The sequence below is a fragment of the Schistocerca nitens genome, chromosome 4 (assembly GCF_023898315.1).
Source record: "Schistocerca nitens isolate TAMUIC-IGC-003100 chromosome 4, iqSchNite1.1, whole genome shotgun sequence".
Lineage (NCBI taxonomy): Eukaryota > Metazoa > Arthropoda > Insecta > Orthoptera > Acrididae > Schistocerca > Schistocerca nitens.
The window spans coordinates 742,846,220-742,872,998 of record NC_064617.1 but is presented as its reverse complement, the minus strand read 5'-3'; the positions used below and the strand labels follow the sequence as shown (position 1 = coordinate 742,872,998).

The following is a 26,779-nucleotide window of genomic DNA, read 5'->3' as shown; positions in this document are numbered from 1 at the left end:
GTCGGAAGAAGGTCTTAACAATGTTTCTTGCTTCCTTGACAGCGTCTCAGGATACGTAAGTTGCTTCATTTTTTGTCTTTTCACTCGCCCAACACTGTAATGCTGTTAAGTGTTCCCCTGCGAAGTGGTCAGTGACCTCCTCTCACTTGACAGAACATTCAAATCCATCCACAAGGTTCTGCATTGAAATTAAAAGTAAGTGACCATCTCCTCGGGGACTTTGCGATTGTCTCAGGTTCATTATACATAAAACATGGTACATGTATCGCATGGGCAACAAGACGTTCGTTGACAGTAGCTACATGTAGTCCCCAAATGACATCACCGTTTTTGCATAGGTAAACAGGGCTGCTGGAGCACGCCTGTTTGTGGTATCTAAACCTCGGAGTGTCAACTATTCGCTTGCTTTCTGCGAGAGAGCGATAGTTCCCAGAAATTCTCTTGGGGCTGCAGCTTGCATGACGGGCTCTTTCAGGAGCAAGCAGGTAGATGGTGAGTGTACTGTCCTCGCGGCCACTTGTGTTGGCTGGTTGACAGTGACCAAGCCATGGTATGCACTGCAACTGGCCAACTTGCTGTACAGGTTTCTTGTGCAATTGGAAGTACGTCTGACTAGCTACTTGGGCATAACGCCTCAGTTACTCATGCCACATCTCTAATGTCATTCTCCATCTGTAGCTCTCTAATTCCTTTCTCCAACGTGTGACTGCTGTGACCTCAAACAGTTTACAATACATACGTTAATATTACAACCTTAAAAATACAAAGATATTTCTGCCCTTATTACTCTTCTTTGAATAATACAAAATTCACAATTCCCTTCCAGTGTAACAATAATACAAATATATATTCTCCATTCTTTTATAATTACTTATTATTGTTACCAGAAGTTGAAAATACCGCTTGAGTTGCAAATTTCTTTTGTTATCACGATCGGTTTCTGGCTGTCATAAGCCCATCCTCAGGTGTCGCAACTGTGCTGGGGCGCCCATCGCCGGTGTGGACGTGTACTAGGCGCGGTGTGGTACCTATGGTATAGGTATAGGTAGCAAACCCCGCCTAGTACACGTCCACAGCGGCGCTCGGGGGCCACAGCACAGTTGCGACACCTGAGGATGGGCTTATGACGGCCAGAAACCGATCGTGATAACAAAAGAAATCTGCAACTGAAGCGGTATTTTCAACCTCTAGTATAACGTTCAGTTGTGGATGTTCTTCCAACAGGATTGTTTGTCATTATTACTAGCTTTTGTAAATATTCATCCTCATACATTCACTTTTTGTCTTGAAAGTTAAGACATGATCATTATTCTATTACTTAAAGTATTTAAACTCATTCTCTTATTTACATTATGACGGTTTTTTCAATGCGTATATCCATTGAGAGTTCAAGTTTATGTTATTTGATCATTGTTTTAAGCGGTTATCTGTGTTTACACGTACTAATCGATAACCCAGAGAGGTCTATCGATATCTAGTAGACGGCTCACAAGCACCAGCACTGTGATTGTGGTTTATCTGTCACCCAGATTAGATGCGGCCACCATAAATATTCTACTGTCTCAACGTAGTACCTATCTTCCGTTATCTTCATTAACTACTTTTCATCCCAAAAGTTAAATTCTCCACACATCCGTTACGTCCCATCTCATGAATTTGTTTTATTCCTTATACTGTGGATTTCCTATATTGCAGCGATTGATAATCTGTAACATAAACAAAAGCGTAATACGATTCTCAACTCCTACCTGAAAATTACAATACAATGTTATCATACTGTATTTTACGTGCTTTTTTTCCTGGGTCGATCCTTACCTTACCTTACCTTATACTTAATGGTTACCTTGTTTCACACTCACAGTGGTTCGTGGTCTTTTTCTCTTTTATTGTAGGCCCGTGATTATCTTACTCTTTTCTTCAACCAGAGTTATGTTAATGTCACTCTTTCATCGTCTGCCGTTCTCTTTTTTCTCTCATAGTTTTCGCCCAAAACTTCATCTGTCTTTCCTGTAAACATAATATGGAGATACACAAAAATTATCACATCATACTCTCATCCAAATAGCAGAAACTCATTATTGTTTTACTCATCAATTACACCCACACATTTCAGTGTTTCTTCAGGTCTACTGAAGACTCACAGCGCAGCGTTCCTTCATGTCCGCTGTCCTCAAACTCCCGTAATCTCTTTGCTACTTAATATCACTCACACAAACTCAGATCATATAGCTTATTGTTTCTTGTTCAGTGCTCAGCTCAGTGCTCTGGCAACCGTATAAAAAATAAAACTAAAAAAAATGGTTCAAATGGCTCTGAGCACTATGGGACTTAACATCTATGGTCATCAGTCCCCTAGAACTTAGAACTACTTGAACCTAACTAACCTAAGGACATCACACAACACCCAGTAATAAAACTCAACCAACAAGTATATCATCATCAGTGGGAAACTACATCTAGTGATCTGTTTAGTGCTTCACTTCTCAGTACTACCTGCACCATCTCCCTGACTTCTCTGGATGAACTTGGACTAGTTTGTGTGAAAACTCTTTTATGACCTTACGACTGTTTTACTTTTGCATAGGATTAGTTCATGTTATTACTACATCCTCTTACGAAAGCCCTGATGCTGGATGTTGTGTCTCAGCTCATTTCTGCAAGGTTGCTTAAACATCTTGACCTGCCAAATGTGCTTTTTCCAATCGATTTGCAGCTACATAGAGATTCTGATTCTATGGCGTTGTGATAAACGATTTTTCAGATGCAGTATGTTGCTGAAAATACGTACAGGAATATGATGCTTAGAGATCAGTTCTTCTTTGACCGCTTCCACCATCATCCACTGTAACCTTCGTTTCTCTTATCAGTCCTCTCTGATTTTCCTTCCTCTTCTCAATTTTTGTGCATATCCTTTCCAGCAGTAATCTTACAGCATCATATTGGCGTTTCCTTGTAACAGTTAGGTAGTCTACAATTCCTCCTATTCAGTCTCCATGTGGCTGGTTTGTCAGAGCTAATTTTGATGCAATTCCAGTAGCCTAGTGTGGTGAGTCATTAACTGAAAATCTGCCAGATATGTGTCGCGCGATCATTGTTGAGTATGACAGTACAAAAGACACGTTTTAGCAGTCTTTCTCATTATCCCCTGAGGGGGGGGGGGGGAGGGGGGGGGGAGGTTCGAAGCCAGGTGGTATCGTGGTGTATAGTCAGAAAATTCCACTGCAGAGAGAAAATTCATTCTGAAGTGTACACCTTCATTACACATTCCATTAAGAAGTCCTTAAATTTGCTGAGTCCTCATTAACAGCTAACGCTTCTAATTGTGTCACTGGATAATTTTGTCTCACTTCACTCAAAACACGACTCCCAAAACCAATGGTTTCTTTCATTACTTACCCATCCTGTTCGACTTCTTGAAGCAACTGAAAGCAAAAACCGGTCCTTGATGCATCCCAGGACATACAGGATTTCTTGCTTAGGTCTGGCCAAACAAGTAACGTCTCACTAACACTTCTTTCAATTCTCTGAACTGGCCTTGTTCTACCTTGGTCCACTTCCATATTACATTTTTCCTGTCAAATTCGGTATGATAACGATAATGTCTACGAATGGCTTATATATATTCACTGACTCGAGAAATGCACTCACTTGTCGCTTAGTTCTTGGTACTTAGTACCTTTCAGTGGCTTCTAACTTTTGTGGGTCTGGCTGAATTCTATCAGCAGGTATCACATGTCCTAAAAAACATACTTCCTTGGGTCCAAACCCTGAGCTTTCTTGAAAGCTTTTGGTTGTTGTGAGATTTCGTTGTGTTCTTTCCATCTCAGAAACCACTTCGAGTAGAGTATTCAAATTTTCAGGGAGTAATAACATACATATCCTGAGTCTGCTGAACTAAAATAAGAACCTAATGTTGTTTATAACTAAAATTATTTAGGATAACGTACAAAAAAGTACACAAAATTTTAACAGTGTAATTAAAAAATTGTATTTCCGAATGGAGTGTCTGAAATGCAATTATTGTAGTTCAGTAGACTCAGAACATACAGTTTAATGTCCTGTAAAAGTTTCATGTCAATGGCTACAGTGGTTCCTGAAATACAGGGAAGCCAAGTGACTAAACTTATCATTGTCGGGATAGGGCGTTCCAGCTCCCCTTACTGAAAACTTTTCCGATGTTCATTCGCCTTGTGCAGACCATGACAATTGTATTATTCTTATAACCTTACTTATACGTAGAGTATTAATTTCTTAAAGTATTTATTCAAACAACGACTTTTGGCTTGCAAATGTATTAGTCGACCACAATATTTTTGCAACTGGGTCTGAGGGGAATTAGTCAGCTCACGAGTTTACTTTTGCGCTTGAAGCCCATCAGAATGTGCTCGGCTGTGTTAAGGAGCAGACAACTTTTTCGTGAACATATTCTGAGTTTCCCAGTGTATATGACAGTTGAGGAAATGTGTATGGTTTTCGTTTATTGTAGCGTCACTGCATGTTTCCGATAATGGCCGCGGGAGGCAAAGAGCAATAATATCGTGGCTGGGCAGTAGCTCCTTGTTGTTCCCTTTGGTGTGATAGTTTCAATCTGTGACTCACTAGTGCTGACATAGGATCCTAGCAGAAAAAGTGGCCACACTCTCTTCGGAAAGACAGTCTCCAATGACCTCGGTATCGACGGGATGTTAAACTCTGATCTTACTTCCTTCTTTTTCAGAAAAAGTCGCCAAGGTGTTTTACGGAATAAGAGATAATTACTTCCGTGTATCAGGAGTAACTCTACATATCAGATTGACTTCTAATCCTTTTGTGTATAAAGCTTTTATCTGTCATTCTATTCCTCTATGAAGATTTTAATTAATTAATTTTCTTATTTAAACTCGTCTCTGTTCTCTTATATTTGGATTAATACAAAACTCCGATTTTAAAAGGTCTGATGTAGTCGTTTGATATTGTTTGAGATACTAGGGCATAAATATGTCTAGAAAATACGTCTGTAAATCAGAACAACAAACATAGTATCTTGTTGTGATGGCGTTGGCTACGTTACTCCTTAGGAAGGAAAAAGTGCTCACTGTGTAAGCCTTCAGAAAAATGCATGTAGTTCTTTTTTGTTGTTACCAGTTAAACTACTTTCGTCCTGCAATATCTGTGGATTCTATGATTGTTCTGGGAGAACTCTCACCAAACTAGAACACATGGAATATCAGTTCACTTTCTTACATAAATGAGTAAAAGATTTACTTATATTTGACACAGTTCATTACCACAGTATTATTTGATAGTGTACAACTGTCACTGACTGTTAAAGCATCACTTGATGTGCAGATTAACGAACTGTTCTCTTGAAGTATAAAATGCAACATTTATGGAAGTACATTTCACTAGAATCTTTAATTGTCGTTGTCCTACACAATGATGTTGACCGCTGTAGCTGAGGTCTCTGATTGTGCTGAGCTCTTGCATGTCCGACACTGTATTTACCTCAGTGCGAGGACGCTGCTATGCTGAGAAGGAGGCGTGGCCTTCTGGAGTGCCTCCCACTGGTTGTTGCGGATTGCAGCGAGCCCTCACTTATGTCTGTGATGTCGATTCACATTGACGACCTCGGTTGGCACCGCAGTCTCTGGGCGATACCCCATTTTGTATGGTAACATATATATTTAAAATGTGTAAGTGACAAGCTTATATCAATAATCGTGGTTTGGAGAAAAATCAATAATCTGTAGAGTGGACACATTATCCTACACTCCCATATCTGCTAGAGTTGCGGATTTGAGGATCTGGTGATAGGGGCTCACTTTTTAGAATTTGAACTGCCAAGCTAGGTAGATCTCAGGATCCTTCAAAGGAACAAACCCAGCCCCATCCGTTGTCCCATGCTTGCTCAGCTAAGCTCCTCCTGCTTGCATGTGATGTCTCGGTCTATATGAGACGTAAAACATTGACTCTTCCTGTACCTCTTATTAATTTCTCGGCAAAATTTCACCTACAAGATTTTACAGCACTTGAATTCGAAACATATTATTAAAATTAAATAAGAGCGAGAATTCTTTATTTGTGTGGCCCTAGTGTCCGAAATTGCTTTATAACTCTTGAGGGTATTTTTATTCTGTTGTTGCAGCTACAAAAATGCGTAACTTTTTTACCAGACGCATTTCGCTTTATTGAGTTAAAGCCTCATCATCGGTCTGTAATTAAGTTATTTACATTTTGATTTGCTTTTGGATCAAAAAACAGTTCGGTAAGAATAGTTTTATTTGTACTTACGGCGATTTTTCGGCTGATTTCTCGATTACATTGGGAAATGCTAGTACATCGTTGTTTTTCTGTCTAAGACACTGATACTTCAGGCCTAATTTTTCGATGTTCTGCAGCACTATGCATTTCTTATGTTTTTTCACATCACACTTTTATGCACAACGCTGTATTCTCTTTGTTTTTGTACAAGCATGTGTTGTTGTTAGTGTTTTGTAGTGTTGCCAACATAACCTTTCCGCTACTTTGTCTTTGACCTACAACATTCTTTTTTTAAGTTACATTATTGTAAGTGTGTAATTCTATTTAATTTTGTTTTTGTGTATTTATGTACTGTGTAAGAGTAGAGAAGGAATAGCGATGGAGGGAGTTTTTTTTTTTTTTTTTTTTTTTTTTTTTAAGGGAGGGAGGAAACCATGACGAGTGGACGTAAGTATATAGCAGTGTGATGGAGTGTGAGTTACTGGCCGGCCGAAGTGGCCGTGCGGTTAAAGGCGCTGCAGTCTGGAACCGCAAGACCGCTACGGTCGCAGGTTCGAATCCTGCCTCGGGCATGGATGTGTGTGATGTCCTTAGGTTAGTTAGGTTTAAGTAGTTCTAAGTTCTAGGGGACTGATGACCACAGATGTTACGTCCCATAGTGCTCAGAGCCATTTGAACCATTTTGAACCATGGAAATGGCTCATTTCTTTTTCATGTAATTTCATCAACTATTCTGTATAGAATGTGGTTTCCAATATTTGTCTGGTCATTGAGCAACTATTTATTTTGTGTTAATGCATTTTGTTTGCAGAAATTTTCTTGGAAAGGGAGGAGGTGTCTGTCTTAACTAATTTTTATGATATTCATGTCGCTTTCAACACCATAGGCCAAGCAATATTGAAGAAATAGTATAAAGGTTATGTTGGCAACAACACAAAACACAGACAACACATACTTGAAATGCAAAAACAAACAGAATACAGTCGTGTGCATGAAAGTGTATTGTGAAAAACATAAGAACAGCATGGTGCTGCAGAACATCTAAAAATTAGACCAAAATAATCAGTTTCTAACACAGAAAAAGAAGATGGGCTAGCAGATGGCATTTCCCTATGTAAGCGAGAAATCAGCCGAAAAATCACCGTAAATACAAGCCAACCTATTCTTAACGAACTGTTCTTCGATCTAAAAGCAAATCAAAATGTAAATAACTTAATTACAGACCACTGATGATGCTTTACCTCAATAAAGGGAAAAGGGTCTGGTGAAAAAATCACGAATTTTTGTAGTTAGTAGTTAATGAAAAAATAGTTTAGAGATTTCACGTCAGATGGCTCTGAGAACACTTGCTACAAGTCAGTATCCATTATATGTGCTGGTTTTCTTCAGTGTGAGTTTGAATGCCGAAGAACAACACGATATGGTATAGATATGGTATATGAATATAGTTTTTGTAGTATCAGCTGCAGGCATTCTAATACTCGTTCCTGAGACCCCATTGTAAGTCTCACTCGGTTTGCCAGTAGCATGTGGATTGCACAGCAAAATTTCTTCATTATTTATCAACATTCTGTATTTGTCAGTAAAACTCTTTAGCAGGACGATATTTTGTGGGTTCAGTCTCAAGCAACCATACCCTGGCAGGACGGAGAGTTTGTTGGCACTGTGCCAAAAAAATCTCCGTCCTGTCGGGGTATGTTACTACGCTGAGATATGGATTCATCAAGAAATTTTTCGAACTACAGTGATTCAGAACATGCAGATAAAGGCCAGTGGTATTCTACGCTGCTCACCAAATCAGCCACTTAAACGAGCACTTTTTACCATTACAGGTATTTTTCTCGGTGCTGATGGCTTCCTGGATGTTAGGTATGGCGTCGCCCTTCATCGAGGCCTTTTCGATAGCCAGAGGCGCGGCAGCGAAGGTGTACTCCGTCATCGACCGGAAATCACCCATCAACAGCATGTCTCAGGAAGGCAAGAGGCTTCTAGCGGTCAAGGGCGATCTCATCTTTAAGGACGTACACTTCGAGTACCCGTCGCGCAAAGGTGTCAAGGTGAGTGCCCAAATTTTAACAGCACGCATGTGAAACATGGTAACGCTGCTTCTCCTTAAGTGTACGTATTTATCTTTTATCAATGAACGTTTTTCAGATTGTTAATAATAACACTTCGGCTCGATGCAGAGCTACAGATTTAACCTCACTACGGCAGCTTCAATGGCAGCATTGCTCAAACAGTTGCCAGTATGACTGAGGAGATCGCGGTCCAGACTTTTCCACAACAGAACCATCTGAGCTCGGAATCTCTGTCTTATAAATAAGCAAGACTAACCACTAGATCACTAAAGCTTCAATTCTCCTGGTTATTATTCGTGGTAACGTTCAGCATGGGTTTTAGAAGCGTTTAAAGTAACAAACCAGAAGCCGGCCGGGGTGGCCAGCGGTTCTAAGCGCTACAGTCTGGAACCGCGCGACCGCTACGGCGCAGGTTCGAATCCTGTCTCGGGCATGGATGTGTGTGATGTCCTTAGGTTAATTAGGTTTAAGTAGTTCTAAGTTCTAGGGGACTGATAACCTCAGAAGTTAAGTCCCATAGTGCTCAGAGCCATTTGAACCATTTGAACAAACCAGAGAGTGTATTTCCACACAACTGCTTCTTTCGTAAAAACTGGGCAAAACCTATTGCATAATTACTGGCCTCTTTTGTCTTTGCTGGCCTCGTTATAGAGGACGCTTCAAGTACAAAGTTCGAAATCATCGATGCAAATTTTTGGCTCCTAATTTCTATTCTTAGGCTTCAGTGGTCGCCTTATTCGGAATTATTAAGTGTGGACGATACCACAAAAGGACGAAATGTTAATTTAGAAGAAAACGTTGCTTCTATTTGTGAAATCCATTATAGCTGAAGAACTGGGTTACTTGCTTAATGAGAAGGACACTCACTTGTCAAAATCGGTATTAGTGGATCCAGTTAATGTACTCGCCAGAGAAAAAGCCTCACTTGTTTTAGTAGTATATTTTTGTTGGCTTTACATCTATTTGCACTTAAATTATCTTGAAAAGTGCAAGTATTAGGGAGTGTTCAAACTGTGCAGTTGGCCGAGACGTGTCGAGCCTGGCAGTGACGCGGCGGGATATCAAATCCATTGCTCCGTGTTCTGATGTTCAAATTACTGCCCGTCCACAACAGCACACTGGAAGCTGGTCCGTCATGTGGTGACAACATTCAGAATGTTTAATGTGTGAGCCGGCGCAAGCCAGTAGAGCCATGCTTCAGCTTCAGCGGTAAGTGTTTTAGATGTCTTCCACCTATTTCATCAGAAGCGACACAACACACGATTTTTGTTTGTTTGTTAAAGAAGATCTACGCAATCAGGGAGGAAAGCTTACAAGTCTTTTAGTGACACAAGCAGAGTTACTTAGTCCATCTATGTTTACTTAGTCCAACCATTTTCATTCATCTGTAATGACGGGAAACTAAAGAGCTATATTTTCTTAAGGTCTGCAAACGACCGATAGGATATGGTTTGGGAGAGGCAGATGTCTGACGCCGAAGTGTGCACAGAAACGGAACAAGTGTGTCACTGACTATACTGCATCGAAGGTACACTGCGAGCCTCGCGCTGATTCTAGTGATGGCGTCGTGCAGTGCGCGTGCGTGCGTCAGCGCGAATTCCAATGCCGGAATGTGTTGCGTCCGCGTCCGGCCGTCCAGCCTTGCAGACGTAGCGCTCCTACTCGCACCGCAGCTAAGTGGCCGCCAGGCCTGTTGCCTGCGCTGATAGCCCAGATACATCCTGCTGGCTGCTCCTTCAAGCGCAACTCGTGGACCCCACGGAGAGAGCCGAAGGGAAACAGCCGACCGCCTTCGTTGTAGTGAGCCTTAGCAGCTCCAGTTGTCCACCGAGGGAAGCTTGGTCAGTGGCCACAGACAGCTCTGCATCCCGGAGGCCGTGACTTAGCGCCCCGGCCCCGCTCCCTGTGGACGGTATCTGGCAACCCGCCCGACGCTGTCACCCATAGTGCGGAGGCTGGCAGCCGCCCACTCCCCGTGCCGCTGCAGCTCCCACCCCAGCTATGGTGCATCCATGCAGAGGAGGTTGGTGGTAGTTTCAGTGGACCGCTTTGCCACCGATCACGAGAGGGTCGTCGTGGTTGGCCTGCCACTTAAACAATCGTCATTCGCTCCAGTTCGAGACGTGGGCAAAATGGCGGAATGACTGCCCTCATTTGAGCCTCTGGGCTCGCTTATTTATTCGTCTTTTCCCTACGCCTCTGACGTAGTTCCTCTGGAGGGAGCAAGTGGAGTGCCGTTTAATATTTACAACGTCAGCTTTCCTCAGCCTGCTTCAGCCCCAACACACAGAACAGTAAGCGCTGTTGTAACTGAAACGTATGGATTTTTCCCAGCATGTGTTGCCCTCATTTCTTCACATTTGTACAAAGCGCCCACCTGGACGTATCTCCTCGCAATTATTTTCTAAATATCAACACTGCCCGCGCGTGCCAAACGGTGTGACAATCGGTCCCTTAACTACTACCTTCCAGCCTGTACTTAATGGTGGAGCAGCGTGCCCTCGCCCTTTCCGAGAACATCCCACATCTTTAATTTGCTGTCCCTCCCCCCACCTCACTTCTAGAATTCATTAATTTACATATTGAGGTAATCTCTCGAATTTACCATACAGTATTCCGCTCACACGTTACTGCTGCCATGTCACATTCATCATACCCTTATACACTAATTAAGACCTTAAAACTAATTGCCCCCCAAGCATTGTCGGTCAACCATTCTACCGGTAATTGGTCCATCTGCACTTCCACAGCCAGTGCCCTCTTGCGTCTTACCCAGAAATACAGTATGCAAAAACCTGCTACAAACACGCCACAACTGTTGGTCGATACGCGCACCGCTGATACTTCGTGCTCCTTCCTGGATATGGTGTGCATGCTGCCACATTTTTTCCATCGAAATTTCCCCTTGATAGGTCACCCTTAATCTGACCAGGAACTGCAAAAACTCGGGATATTTAAATACGTTACATTTTGAACGGGTAATACCCTCAGATATCCTTCTGGTCAATACAGCGTATTCCGTGACAATGTCATAACAGCTGAGTCCGTAAGCATAGCCAGAAGACGAAAATCCGTCATGACTACCTCACAAGTCGTGCCATTAATTATCATTCCGCCTTCCCGAAGCTAGAGTTTTTTCAACCCTACGGTCTGTCTCCTTCTTAGCAGTTCATCCATACATTTTCCGGAGTGAATATGGAGTATAACTAATGAGTCCGTATTCTCATGAAGTATGTTCGGGCTGGCAGGAGGTCCTTCCCACAACTCATCTCATTTTCTTCCAGCAGAAACAAACCCGCTTCACATAACAGTACGCACTTGGCCACCTGGACAGATCACAACCTTCCATATCACCCACCTTTCCAAATCCAACCGTGAAAAAGAGCCTACCTGTCCTTTGAGACCAGCAACACTTCCCGTGTTCTCACCTGCATCCACTTACCCAATATCCTCCATTTCACTGAATACGGTTGAACGCTGTAGCAGTGAAACTTCGAGTTTCTCCCCGCAACAGGTATAAGCGCCGCTGTATGCACCTTGGCTCCATCTGTTTCCACATCCACGCTAGCTATATGAAAGAACAGTGCCAGTTTCTCTTGCAACACTTAGGCTATATACTGTAACTCCACGGGAAATTTGCTTCCTACCTGCCGAAGATCCATCATGAATTCCCTAGGTATAACCAATAGCTTCTGTAATATCGTCGCTTTACTCCTAGCATCGCCAAGTTGGTCCGCTGGTACATGCAGTAACCTCGCTACATTCAATTCATTATCCAGCATACCTAGCTGCAACTGTATTTTCTCCAAATCGCTATTCAGTCCCTCCTTCGTTTCGCTAGCACACCGGGTTAGTTCTACTGCTAACCCCTGGACTATTTTCGTGTAATTCAACACCTCTAATTCTGATTACCGCTTTGTATACCACTCAACAGCATCCTTAATAGAACTAGACATCTGCTGAACCTGAACAGCTGCGCTGTCTAGCTCTCTACACTTCCTCTTCGTTTGCTATTGTCTTTAACAGTTTTCCTACAGCAGTTAAGGAGCTCTTCTTCCGCCGACTCCTAGCTTGAGCAACTTCATGAACCAATTGTTGCAACTGCTCCCTTAATTTACTGTAAGTGAACTACAACACCTGGATCTCTCCGTTTATCTACCTAAATAAATTATTCCCTTATGCCTCTTTTTCGAAAAGGCATCTTCCAATCTACACACCTCATTCCTAATCTCCCAGATCTCCACTGTTGCTTTTAGCACCCACTTATGACTAGCAGGGCACACACCCGGTTGTCTCAAGAACATCACACCCAATTCTAGAGGCTGAACGACTGTTACCTGCCCTGCCTCGCCCTTGCAGACGTACAGCAACAGCAGGACCATCATCGTTCCTCACGATGTCATTACATATTTCTTACGCTTCGTAACTTTCACCTTCTGGTTGGGTGCCGATAATGGCGGTATCCCCTCCCTACCATTTCTTTAGACGGTTTTATGCGACCGGGGTGTATAGCAGACGTTTTCATGGGGAACAGTATCTTCACGTTTACCACTGAGGTTATTCCACGACCTGGTGTGGTCCCAGGTATTTCGTTATAAATTTCTTCATTTTCCTCTTTGACGAATGGGACTATTTACTATTACCCACTGACCCAAGCGGTATTGCAGCAATTTGTCGATGCGTCTGTTGTTTCTTGCCCTCTGGTGCCTTCGTATTCGCCTTTTGTATATTCCTCCAAACTCCCCTAATTCTTCTGCTAAACTTCCTCAGCAACTCACCATCCGGTCCTAACTTAGGAATCAAAACTTCAAAGGTAGGTGGCTCTTTCCTTTCGTACACCACCTCAAATGGTGGCAAGTCTTTCGCAGTATGTATGCCGGCCGAAGTGGCCGTGCGGTTAAAGGCGCTGCAGTCTGGAACCGCAAGACCGCTACGGTCGCAGGTTCGAATCCTGCCTCGGGCATGGATGTTTGTGATGTCCTTAGGTTAGTTAGGTTTAACTAGTTCTAAGTTCTAGGGGACTAATGACCTCAGCAGTTGAGTCCCATAGTGCTCAGAGCCATTTGAACCATTTGAGCAGTATGTATCTTTGAATTATAGGCACACTGCGCATAAGGTAAATAGGCATCCCAATCGCCGCGCCTGGATCCTATGTAATACATATTTGCAACTGTCTTGTGCACTCGTTCAGTTCTCCCATTGGTCTGCAGATGAAACAGACTAGTCCTTAACTTCCTTGTACGCAGAACGTGGCATTGTTTCATTAAATTCGAGACAATCAATAATTATGGTCTAAGGCAGCCGAAACTTCCGTTTCCAGTTGTTTACTAACGTCTGAGCTACAATACTAGACCGTTGGTCCGACATCGGTACCATTGCCAAAAATCGAGAAATGTGGTCGGTCCTGCAGGTGTTTTATTAAATGGCCCGAGGACATCCAACCATAGCACAGAAAATGGACACCTCTGGTAACCTTTGCAATGGCACATTCTTGTTCGTAATGTCGTTCCTCTTCGCACATGGCAAACAGTCCTTAACGCTGCTCCACGTCACGCTTCCTGTTCCTCCACTAAAAGTGTCCTGCCAGTCTATCGCACGTCGCCCGTCGTGATCTGACAACATATGGTCGTGAGCTTGCTGCAAAACGTACTTCTGAGAACCCTCTGGAACCACAACAAAGACACTTTCGTAATGAAATGTGGCCGTGACTAAAATTTCTGGCACTCCTTGTTCCTTTCCTGTGCCTGCTGCCACTCTTCAACGCACTTCTCTAGTGTACATAACATTCCTACCCCACAGCATAACGAATCTGCATTTGCGTATGATATCCCTGACTTCAGGATTACCTCGTACTCGAATTCACAAACCTTAAGTGTCAGCCGAGTTTTAAACTTTATACCATACAGATAAAATTGGAAATACATAATAAATGGTTCAAATGGCTCTGAGCACTATGGGACTTAACTTCTCAGTCACCAGTCCCCTAGAACTTAGAACTACTTAAACCTAACTACCCTACGGACATCACATACATCCATGCCCGAGGCAGGATTCGAATCTGCGATCGTATCGGTCGCGCGGTTCCAGACTGAAACGACTAGAACCGCTCGGCTACTCCAGCCGACAATACATAATACCATGCATAACTACCAACATCTATTTCTCCATTGTTGAGTAGCTACGCACCGTCTTGTTTACTGCCTTGAAGCATAAGCTACCGGATGCTTCTGACCATCTACAATTTGTCCTTAAACGCAGTCTACTGTCTTATTTGAAGCATTACGTGAAAGGCTCAACTCTTTCTTGAAATCCGGAAAAACCAATACTGGATTTGAATTTTTCAAATGCCTCTGACATTTCTGCGACCAATGAAATTTCGTCCCCTTCTTTAGTAGCTTGTTCAAGAGTCTGGTTATTTTATCAAAATCCGTCGCGAACCATCTACAATAATTACAGAGTCCAATGAACGACCGTACCTTCTTCGTTGTTTGTGTTATTGGATAATTTTAAACTGTGTCTGTAAGACAAGTATCTGTGTATGCCATGCTCACTAAACACGGATGCCTCAGATAGTTTACCGGAGTTTGCACAAAATGACACTTGTCCATATTTAACGTCAAATATGCCAATCGAAATCTATTAAAGGCAATCTCCAAATGTCCCACATGTTCCGGTAAATCCTTTGAACAGACAATTATGTTATCGAGATAGACCAAACAAGTGTTTGGCTTTGATCCCTCAATACCCCATCTAATAACCGCTAAAAAGTTGCCGGTGCGTTATTGAGTCCAAATGGCATGCATTTGTAATGAAAATGTTCTGCTGAGACGATAAACGCTATTTTCGGCCTATCTTTAGGCGACACATCCAAATGATAGTGTCCACTCCTGAGATCCATGGTTGTAAAGAAGCAACGCTGACCCAGACTATCCAAAGTTTCCGTGATGTTTGGAATTGGATAAGCATTGGAAATGGTTCACGTGTTTAGATATCTGCAGCCAAAGCAAAATCTGTATTTCTGTGTCCCGTCCGCTGATTTCTTCGGCACGACAAAAATATTTGTGCTCCAGAAATTATCACTCAGTTCTGTAATATCATCCCGTAGTTGTTGCTACACGGTCTGGCTTCCTATAATTTGGTGCGCTATCCCCTCTCAGTATGTGATACTATGTCATTGGGGTTGCCGGTAACCCACTGTTCGCACAAAATAAATGTCTAAACCTCAACAACAAGTTCTCCACAGCCATTCGATCACAGCCCTTCAGATGACCTACTTCTTCTCATCACATTTCCGTATCGACAGTTAGCTTGTGACTTTCCTCTAGGCTCGACCTATCGAAGTCGTCTTCCAAGACTCCACAGTCACTATTGTGGCACCCTTTGAAAGAGTCACCTCCCCTCTTCCAAAGTTATCCACACTTTCCAGTATCGTCTGTTCCCATTAATGTCACTTTCATGCGCCAAACTCCTGCGGATAAAACAATGTGAACTAACCAACTCTGCACTGCTTAAGAGCGGTTCTACCAAACATAATGTTTCCCTCGGCAAATTCTATCGACTGAAACACTATCTTTCTCGTACCTGCTGGTATTTGATGCTGCTGATCGATCATTACTGAAACCGTACACAGTTTAGTTGGTCTCACCTTCATGATAGGTGAACCTTGTGCCATTGTCTCAGTTGCTACTGTTTTCCCCAGCTGAAACAAAGTCCTACTCAGTTCCAATGTGCGTTACAAAAGATTCTAACATGATGATTATCGTGGAAGTCTAGCCTGAGAATAAATGAATAACCTTCGCCTATGCATGGCAACACCTCGATGCGTTCACTGAACTTTTACAGACGGAAAACTCCAGTACTGCCGTACTCAATGATTCCACCCTATTATCGCCAACGCCAGTAACCAACACCGTAATGGCCCCAGTCTCCTCTGTCCCATGAGGTTAAAACTGATAACGGACACATTCGCACCTGTGTCCACTAAAAATATCTGTTTCCTGCTGCCCACTAAGTTGAATTCTGTCTATCAGTAACTTGTGCAGTCTTATAGTCTATCTGTACTTCCTTCCGACAATTGAAGCAGTTCAGTTTGTGTTTAACAGCTGCTTCCCTTGACAGCTTTCCACCTTTCCCGCCTCTACACTCAAATAACCGGTGGCCCTGTATGCCACACGCATAGAGCTCTGGTTACTTACACTGCTTTCTTACATGCTCCTCCCGACCACATCTACAACACTTCAGAAGCGAACACGCGGTGGTCCACTCTCTACTTTGTGACGATATCTACCTCCTCTATAAGTGTTGTGATCCTAAGAGCTGACTCTAAGTCCTTTAGTTTCTCCATCCGTACCCTCCGTGACTTTTGACGGGTATACCAGGCAGAAAAACATTCCCCGCTCTATTTTCTGCCTCCTGTAACAGTACCCTATTAGCTTCTGCATTCTGGGTCTTTTCATTGTCTTTGCATTTAGCTTACAGATTTTGTTCGAGAATGCTTCCGAGACTCGTTGCACTGCATCGACAACATACATAATGTCTCGCGAAAAAGTCGCTTTTGTACCGCTGGCGCAATCCAGCAACCCATTCCTGAGACGTATGTGCTTTACTCAATGTCTTGTGGTTGACAACAGATGCTTTGGCGTCCCCCACCAAACTCATATTAGCAACATACAGGGTTACTTAATCTGACCACCCATATGCTTCAGCAGTGTCCCTAATATCATTCACAAAAACTGTCACGTTCTCCGTGCCTTGCTTAAGAAGGGAGTAGTCAGTGCGACCATTGCCGGGTCATACGGAAGAGAAGGCACTATGAGTCCTGACTTAATTCCCCGTGACTCTGATTGCGACTGATCATGAGTCTCTTTACTAGCGTCTAACTCACGATTAGGTTCGAAGCTTCTCTGTTTCATGCCCTCAGATTGCTATGTTAACGCTTGCACTTGCTGAGTTAAGGCAGCAACTGCATCTGATGTAGCAGTACGTGTTTCCACTATTTTGTGGACTATACGTCCACCTTAATTCAACAGATTTTTTTTAATAAAGACAAAACGCAAACTCCCATTTAACCCTACATAAAAAATGTAATCACAAATTAATTCCTCCGGTGAATTATCACCCATGAATCATCACCCATCAACACTCAGTAAAACTACTAGAAAGATGACCAGCACGCCTACTTACAGAAAAAAAAACAGTTGCTACAGCTCTGGTACATGGCAGCTTGTGCCCAGACAAATTGCAAAACGGACACCTCGCTGGCACTAAATTATCATGTTACCTTTAAACAAAAATAAGTCAACGGGTTCCTGTGGCTTCACAAAAGTAACTTAAAAAATCGTGTACCCTAGTTCTTACAACTAACTCTGAGAACGAGAGCAAGCATCAAAAATAATAAAATAAAACTTAGACTCACCGCACCACATTGTGCTGAGCTGGTGCCACTCAACCTATGTCAAATGCCACTACCTCACTCACCACTCAGCAATTACCTCACCAAAACATAGTGTTGGACGTGGACGAACTGTTTCCAATACAACGTGGACAGCAAATGCAATATGTCAGCACGACTGAGATGTGTGGTCTGAGAGAGATGGGGGACTCACTCCGAAGGCTGCAGGGTAACAGCGGCAACTGTGTCACTGACTTTATTGCATCGAAGGTACACAGCGGGCCTTCTGCTGATCCCGGTGATGGCACCACGTGGGGTGCGTGTGTGGGTCAGCGCCAGTGTCAATACCAGAATTTGCTGCGACGGCGTCCGGCTGTCCAGCCTTGCATACATCTGCCTACGCCACATCTACGTGGCCGCCACGTGTACTGGCTTTGCCGGTAGCCGGGGACATAGCTGGCTGTTCCATCAAGTGCAGCTCGTGGACCCCATGTAGAACGCCAAGGGAAACAGCCGACCGCCGTCGTTGTAGTGAGTCTTAAGCAGGTGCAGCCGTCCGCCCAGTGAAGCTAGGTCAGTGATCGAAGACAACTCTGCTCCCGCGAGGCCTCGAGTTCGCACCTCGGCCTCGCCCCTACGGACGGCAGCTTGCAGTCCGCCGCGCGATGTCACCCAGAGAGCAGAAGCTAGCAGCTGCCTCACTCCTCGCGCCGGCGCAACTCAAACAAGGTGAGGCCCGCCCCGCCTCGCTCCATGCAGCGGTGGTTGGAGCAAGCTGGTTGGCCGCCGACATCCATCACCAGGAAGTCGTAGTGGTTGTCCTGCAACTTAAACAAACGTCATTCCTTGCGGTCTGAGACGCGGACAGAATGGCCCCCATTTGAGCCTCTGGGCTCGTTTATTAACACTTTTCCCAACGCCTCTGACGTAGGTCCTCTGGAGGTGACAAGTGGAGTGCTCTTTAATATTTATAACGTCAGCTTTCCTCAGTTCGCTTCGGCCCCTATACACAGATCATTAGGCGCTGGTGTAACTGCAACTTATGGGTTCTTCACAGCACGTCAGTGCCCTGTGCTGTCCTCATTAATTCACACTTGTATGCAGTGCCCGCCTGGCCATGCCTTCTCGCCTTCGAGCGGTGTTGTAAAATTGCCTTGCAGAATTGTTTGCTAATTATCAACATTGCCCGTGCGTGCCATCCAATGTGGCAATCGGTCCCTTAATTACTACCTTCCACACTTGTAATTATTCGTGGCGCAGCATTATCCTTCAACTCAAAATCATGAAATCGAATTGGGAGCACGTTAGAGGCAGTTACAGAGGATAGCTTAAACATCTTATCAAAATCAGATCTGGTAATCCACGAAAAAATGCATCAAATTGCAGTTACACCTGGCTTTGGTTTCATCACATGAATATCTTAAACGGTATGCTAATTCCAATAGATATGCACAGTTTCATGTCGGCAGAAACAGAATCATTGAGACAAATGCCATTATCTCAGAGATTTTTGCTTATCGATGTGTCTGTGTCACTAGATGATCAGTCTGACAGATCGTCAAAGAGCCACTGTCTCTGACAAGCAAGCATCGTTAAGAACAAAGAAAAAAGAGTTAGTGGAGAAAATAATGAAGAATTTTTGCAACTCAAAAAGGACAAAATACTTTTGCTGAGGACACAGCAAGACATTACGGAAGATGGCGATGCTAATTGCTTCCTGAAGTATCTCAGGAGTCCAATGAACTCGCATTCTCTCCAGAGGCAAATATTCTTAAAACTTCAGATACAGGTGCCTGGCGATAACGATTGAGGGCAATACGTTGTGTACAAATTTCTTCGAAACAAAGACTGTGCTTTAATCTATCTTATCTTATTGCTGTATGAAATTTTTCTTTTGTCGTCATCGTCCAGCAAGAATTTTTGTTTGCTTAGAAGCTGTGTCTTCAATGTTCAGCAACACATATGAAAATGCATATGATTAAGCCTATAATACGAATAAAATTTTTCAGGGAAGTTTTCATGCCGCTAAATGTGGGCAGAGTTCATAACTTCCGATTTCGTCTATGCTTCAAAATTTGACTACTTACTACGCTGCCAAAACAATACAGATAAAATAATAAAGTTATTGTCTACGACGTTGTAAGTCAACTGTCAAAGAGTGGGAATTCTTAAGGTGGAGCAGATCAGCCCACCAGGGCGAGGAAGAAGGAAAAATAACAAAGACACACCCACACCGATCGATAAATCGATGATAATTCATTCACCTGCCCTGCAGTGTTTGAGAAAACGCTGAACCTGCCCATTACTCTTTTCCTTAATCATCTGTAACGACCTCGATGTGGACAGGACGTTAAATCCTAATCTTCTTTCCTTCCTTCTTTCCTTAATATAGAAAAACCGAAATGGAAGCTCCTTAAAGACAGAGATGAGAATATGAAATTTTGGCAGTAGTGTAGTAGTAACAACAAGCGATTTGTGTGTATTTTAATAAGTTATACCGAAAATATGGACGTGGATATATTAAATTTGTAGGAGCATTGTGCTTACAAAGTCTGTTTTGTGCCTGATAACTTGCATGTTAGAAATAATACAGGTTTATTTTTCTGCAAAGTCCGAATTTATGAGACCTTTATGCCTGCATCCTGGCTGAGTTTTGATAAATAAATGTAAACGTAGGCTTCCGCGGCCGTTTTCACAGTCAATAAAATTCTTATAGGTTTCAGGCCGCATTGTCATGTATAAAATTCCTACGTTTCGGCGACTGTTGCCAGCAATACACCCTGAGGAAGGCGCCTTGCAACAGTCTCCGAAACGTCGGTGTTTTATACATGACAATGCGGCCTCAAACCCAGAAGAATTTTATTGACTTTGATACATATGTTTCTCAGAGATTTTATTTTCGAGAAATCGACGGTGTCTTGTTCCACCATCGTCTTTGGCACTGTTTCATCTCTGACCCTGTCCTTGGTCGTGTTGTGTATAAATAGAGGATAAGTCCTCCATACATATTGTGAAAACTAGAAATTTGGAAATTTGTGGTAAGTTCCTATGGGACCAAACTGCTAGGGTCATCGGTCCCCAGGCTTACACACTACTAAGGACAAGTTACACACCCATGCCCAAGGGAGGACTCGAACCTCCGACGGGGGTAGCCGCACGAACCGTGGCAAGGGGCCCAAGACCGCACGGCTACCCCGCGCGGCTGGAAACATGAACTTTAAGTGATGCATCGTAATAAAATCTCTGTGCAACACCCTTTTCCTTCCTTCCTAAAATGATGTTCGTCTTTTGCTAACATTGTATGACGTTTTTACATAAAGTTCTGTTATTAGAGTTGGTTTTATTTATGTATGGTATGTTGTAACTGTATGTTACTATGAGTTCAGTCCAAAAATACACAGTAGCAGTAAACATATTTCTACTATAGGTCACTGAAATGGTGCCACAATGCATGCTTGTTAAAATCTACATAACACTTGCGTGACAGACGACATTAGAACAGAAATGTGGCAACGCAATAAGAAATATTAATAAGATTTATTAATAGTGAGAACACAGTATTTAAATAACTTTGATATAACAGTGTGATTCATGGGAGTTATCATCCCATTATACGAATTACAGATAAACTCTAAATAATTTTGCTGACTGTTAGCAATGTATGATTTAGTCAGTAGGTGTTATGCCAGCACTCAAAGCTGACTGTATCCATTACTTCATAAGTAGTGACTGATAAGTCAGAACTGAACGGAACTTGCGAAAATGTGCAGTGAAGCACTATTGCCGGAATTGCTGCAGTGTAGGAATTAGGCAAACGGTAGGAATCGAGGGAGTGTCGGCGATCTGTAAGTTTTTTCTGCTGCCAGAAGAATCTCCATCCCTGGCAGAAATGGCCGAGCCAGAAATAGTCCGCTATTGGAAGCGCACTCTATGCAGGCTGGCAATATTATGACGGACGAATACAACGCGCTGCTGGACGTGACGCGGAAGCAGAATGTAGTCCTAATTAACAAGAACCACTTCTAGGCAGCTGTTCGAAACTGAGAAGGTACAGCGCAAGTGGTTGTGAATATGTGATGGCGGTCTGTCGTGGTATTTTTGTTCTCAGCTTGCCATGTAAACAGCATCCCGCCTCTGGTAAGGGGGGGGGGGGGGCTGGCTTCGTTAGCGTCATCATCCTTCCTTGCGTGCCGGCGTGAATATCTGGTGGGTGCACACATGTTTCTAATTCCTGGCATTTGCCGGCAGTTTCTATGCTAAACTATGGTCAGGTGGCGAGCAGTTGAACGTTGCCGGTTAGACATCTGTAGTCCTGCCTGATGAGTGAGGCCCGATGTCCACTGCCACAAATTCGTCACTGTCTGGCCTTGCTTCTAGAGGTGCTGACGGGGCCGACTGTCGGCTGCAGGGGAAGGTCCATCAGACATCTGGCTCCATTCAAGTGCCCTGATTCTGCAAAAGAAAACAGTCTAGGAGTTCCATATATGTGCTTGTGACGGCAGTGTGGACTGATTTGATTTTTATGGCTTATTGCGATTACATGTTAAAATTTTACTTTAACATGATAACAGCGAACTGCTCTACGACTAAGCCTGTTGCCCATGTCTCTTTCTCATATCTGCAGGCTGAAATAAGTATCGGATCATTCAGTTTAAAAAAAGTTTTGTTTCGACTGTTATCGAAGCTCCGTATATGGGTGCACGAGTGGATTTAAAACTGACATTATTGTTCGATGCAGTCTTCCTTGTTGTTCTCAGCTGGAGATCATGTATCTTGGGGGTTGGGTTCAAATGGGTCCGAGCACTACGGGACTTAACATCAATGGTCACCAGGCCCCTAGAACTTAGAACTACTTAAACCTAACTAACCGAAGGACATCACACAACACCCAGCTATCACGAGTCAGAGAAAATCCCTGACCCCGCTGGGAATCGAACCCGGGAACCCGGCGTGGGAAGCGAGAACGCTACCGCACGACCACGAGATGCGGGCGTGTATCTTGTGGAGCGGCTCTGTACTGAGAGAAGAAGGTCAGTACATGACATATGTGACTTGACAGTTCGTATGTATCTTGCAGTGAGTCGATTGGCCTCAGGAAGAAACGGTGTATTTCTGAAGTGTCAAATGCCACTGACTTAACAAAATAGTTTAAAGCCAGAGAAGAAATGGTTCAAATGGTTCAAATGGCTCTGGGCACTATGGGACTTAACATCTATGGTCATCAGTCCCCTAGAACTTAGAACTACTTAAACCTAACTAACCTAAGGACAGCACACAACACCCAGCCATCACGAGGCAGAGAAAATCCCTGACCCCGCCGGGAATCGAACCCGGGAACCCGGGCGTGGGAAGCGAGAACGCTACCGCACGACCACGAGATGCGGGCGAGAAGAAATGTTTCTGCCGTTCTCTCGACAATAGCTTCATTCCATGGAGAAGATCTTCGACAAAGCCTGAATAGTCTTCATTGAAGATATCGATGACGTTTGTATCACAAATGGAAGTTTGCAGAGAGCTTCGATGAGGATGAGACAGTAGTCTCCGAGAAACGGTCCTGCAAAATCAGTGTGCAGACGCGATCAGCACTTTTCTGCCTGTGGCCACTGAAAACATTGTCGACGCGAAGCTGAGTGATACTTTCTTGACGTAAGTAGCATTTAGCGACCTTCATGTCAGCCGGCCGCGGTGGTCTCGTGGTTCTAGGCGTGCAGTCCGGAACCGCGCGACTGCTACGGTCGCAGGTTCGAATCCTGCCTCGGGCATGGATGTGTGTGATGTCCTTAGTTAGTTAGGTTTAACTAGTTCTAAGTTCTAGGGGACTGGTGACCTAAGATGTTAAGTCCCATAGTGCTCAGAGCCATTTTGACCTTCATGTCAATGGTTTGTCAATATTTTACAGCAGCAATGCTCTTCGTCATTGCATTTAGTACCAAGTTGCTCCGATGGCACTGATACAGCAACAGCAGTACGTCAGATTTAAGCACCGCAGGAATAACCATACGTGTTTTGCCTGATTGTCAATGTACCAGGACATCTCAGGACATCTTTTTACACTGCTAATGCGTGCTTCATATTCCAATAAGATTTAATCTCTGACTCCTTAAATTTACCAATAGGTCATTCCATTTGAATATAAACTTTGATCTTAGACAAAAGAGGATCTTTAGACACAAGTTTGGCAATTAAATTTGCATATATTAGGAAGTTTTCCACAGTTTTGACTACTGAAATCCTCTGAAAAACAAACATCAGCTGGTGAGTCAAACTTTCTATTTTATATTATCAAAAGTATCCGGATCCTGGCTGAAAATGACGTACAAGTTCGTTGCGTCCTCCATCGGTAATGCTGGAATTCAATATGGTGTTGGCCCACCCGTAGCCTTGATGACAGATTCCGCGCTCGCAGGCATACGTTCAGTCTGGTGTTTGAAGGTTTCTTGGGGAATTGCAGCCCATTCTTGACGGAGCACTGTTCTGAGGAGAGGTATCGATGTCGGTCGGTGAGGCCTGACACGAAGTCGGTGTTCCAAAACATTCCAAAGGTGTGCTATACCATTCAGTTCAGGACTCTGTGAAGGCAAGTCCATTACAGGGATGTTATTTTCGTGTAACAACTCCGCCACAGACCGTGTATTATGAACAAGTGCTCGATCGTGTTGAAAGACGCAATCACCATCCCCGAATTGATCTTCAACAGTGAAAACCACGAAGGTGCTCAAAACATCAATGTAGGCCTGTGCTATGATAGTGCCACGCAAAACAACAAGGGGTGCAAGCCCCCTCCATGAAAAACACGACCACACCGTAACACCACTGCCTCGGAATTTTACTGTTGGCACTACGCACGCTAGCAGATGACGTTCGCCGGGTACTCTTCATACCCACACTCTGCCATCGGATTCCCACATTGTGTACCATCATTCGTCACTCCACACAAGATTCTGCCACTCTTCAATCGTCCAATGTTTTCGCTCCTTACACCAAGCGAGGCGTCGTTTGGCAGTTACCGGCACTATGCGTGGTTTACGAGCAGCCGCTCGACCATGAAATCCAAGTTTTCGCATATCCCGCCTAACTGTTGTTGTGCTTGCAGTGGATCCTGATGCAGTTTGGTTCAAATGGTTCTAATGGCTCTGAGCACTATGGGACTTATCATCCCAGGTCATCAGTCCCCTAGAACTTAGAACTACTTAAACCTAACTAACCTAAGGACATCACACACATCCATGCCCGAGGCAGGATTCGAACCTGCGACCGGCCGGCGACGCAGATTGGAATTCCAGTGTGATGGTCTGGATAGACGTCTGCCTATTACACAGTACGACCCTCTTCAACTGTCGGTGTTCTCTGTCAGTCAACAGATAGCATCGCCCTGTACGCTTTTGTGGTGTACGTGTCCCTTCACGTTTCCACTTCACTGTCACATCGGAAACAGTGGACATAGGGATGTTTAGGAGTGTGGAAACCTCGCGCACAGACGTATGACACAAGTGACACCCAGTCACCTGACCACTTCGAAGTCCGTGAGTTCCGCGGAGCGCCCCATTCTGCTCTCTCACGATATCTAATGACTACTGAGATCGCTGATATGAAGTACCTGGCAGTAGATGGCAACACAATGCACCTAATATGAAAAGAGTATGTTTTTTGAGGGTGTCCGGATACTTCTGATCACATAGTATCTTACGCTGTTGTAAACGAGATACCAAATTTGCATTCATTTGTGGTGCTGTGGGTACGAATACGATTTTGTAGTCGTGCTTCAACAGAGGTAACGCCCTGAACTGCAAACGCTGAGCTGTTCGTGAAGGAATAGTATTGTCCGGCTTAAAGATGGCCACTAAAGAATTGTGATCTGTTAGAAGGATAAATTTAAGTCCATAAATGTAATCATAAAATTTTTTGGCTGCAAATACAGTGAGGTGGCGAAAGTCATTGGATAACGATATGCACATAAACAGATGGCGGTAGTATCGCGTACACAGGATATAAAAGGGTAGTGCATCGGCAGAGCTGTAATTTGTAATCAGGTGAGTCATGTGAAAAGATATACGACGTGATTGTAGCTGCAAGACAGCAATTAACAGACTTTGAACGCTGTATGGTACTTGGAGCCAGACGTATGGGACATCCCATTCCGGAAACTGTTAAAGAATTCAATATTCGGAGACGCAAAATGTCAAGAGTATGATAAGAATACCAAATTCAGGCGCTGCCTCTCAACACGGACAACGCAGTGGTCGACGGTCTTCACTCTACGACCGAGAGTAGCGGCGTTTGCGAACAGTTGTCACCGCTAACAGACAAGCAACAGCGCGTGAAATAACTGCAGAAATCAATGTGGGAAGTACGACTAACTCATCCGTTTGGTCAGTGCGGCGAAATGTGGCGTGAATTATGTATGGCAGCAGACGATCGACCGAATGCCTTTGCTAACAGCAAATGCCTTCAGCGCCTCTCCTGGGCTCGTGACCTTATCGGTTGAAAGATGCAACCTTATCGGTTGGAACCCAGACGACTGGAAAACCGTGGCCTGGTCAGATTAATCCCGGTATCAGCTGGTAAGATCTGATGATAGGGTTCGTGTGTGGCCATGGACTCAAGTGATCAAAGAAGCACTGTGCAAGCTAGTGGAGATTCCGTAATGGTGTGGGCTGTGTTTGCATGGAAATGACTTGGTCCTCTGGTTCATCTGAACCGATCAATGACTGTAAATGGTTATCTTCGGCTACTTGGACAGCATTTGCAGCCATTTATGGACTTCATGTTCCCAAAGAACGATGGAATTTTTGTGGGTGACAATGCACCACGTCACCGGGCCACAGTTGTTCGCAATGCTGGATAATTTGAGCGAATGATTCGGCCATCCAGATGACCCGATAAGAATACCACTGAGGCGTAGCGCCTTCGCATCGCTCCTGTCACTTGTTAGGACGATATCGTTATAGGCATGAGTCATCGACAGTTGTCACCAGCTGACATGGACCTGAGTTACAGAACTGCACGTAGTTGTACTAGTAGGCGGCAGAGGTCAGCAGTTTACAGACAGTGCTAGCAGTCGTAGTCAAAA

At 43.8% G+C, this 26,779-nt stretch overlaps 1 protein-coding gene across 1 annotated transcript in view; it reads left to right on the top strand.

Moving 5' to 3' along the window:
* The window catches only part of LOC126252543 (ATP-dependent translocase ABCB1-like), a 305,981-nt gene that overhangs the window by 108,970 nt on the left and 170,232 nt on the right, over positions 1 to 26,779 (top strand). The window contains exon 10 of the mRNA XM_049953441.1: positions 8,073 to 8,297. Coding sequence (XP_049809398.1) covers positions 8,073 to 8,297 — 225 coding nt within the window. The remainder of the gene's footprint in view (positions 1 to 8,072; positions 8,298 to 26,779) is intronic.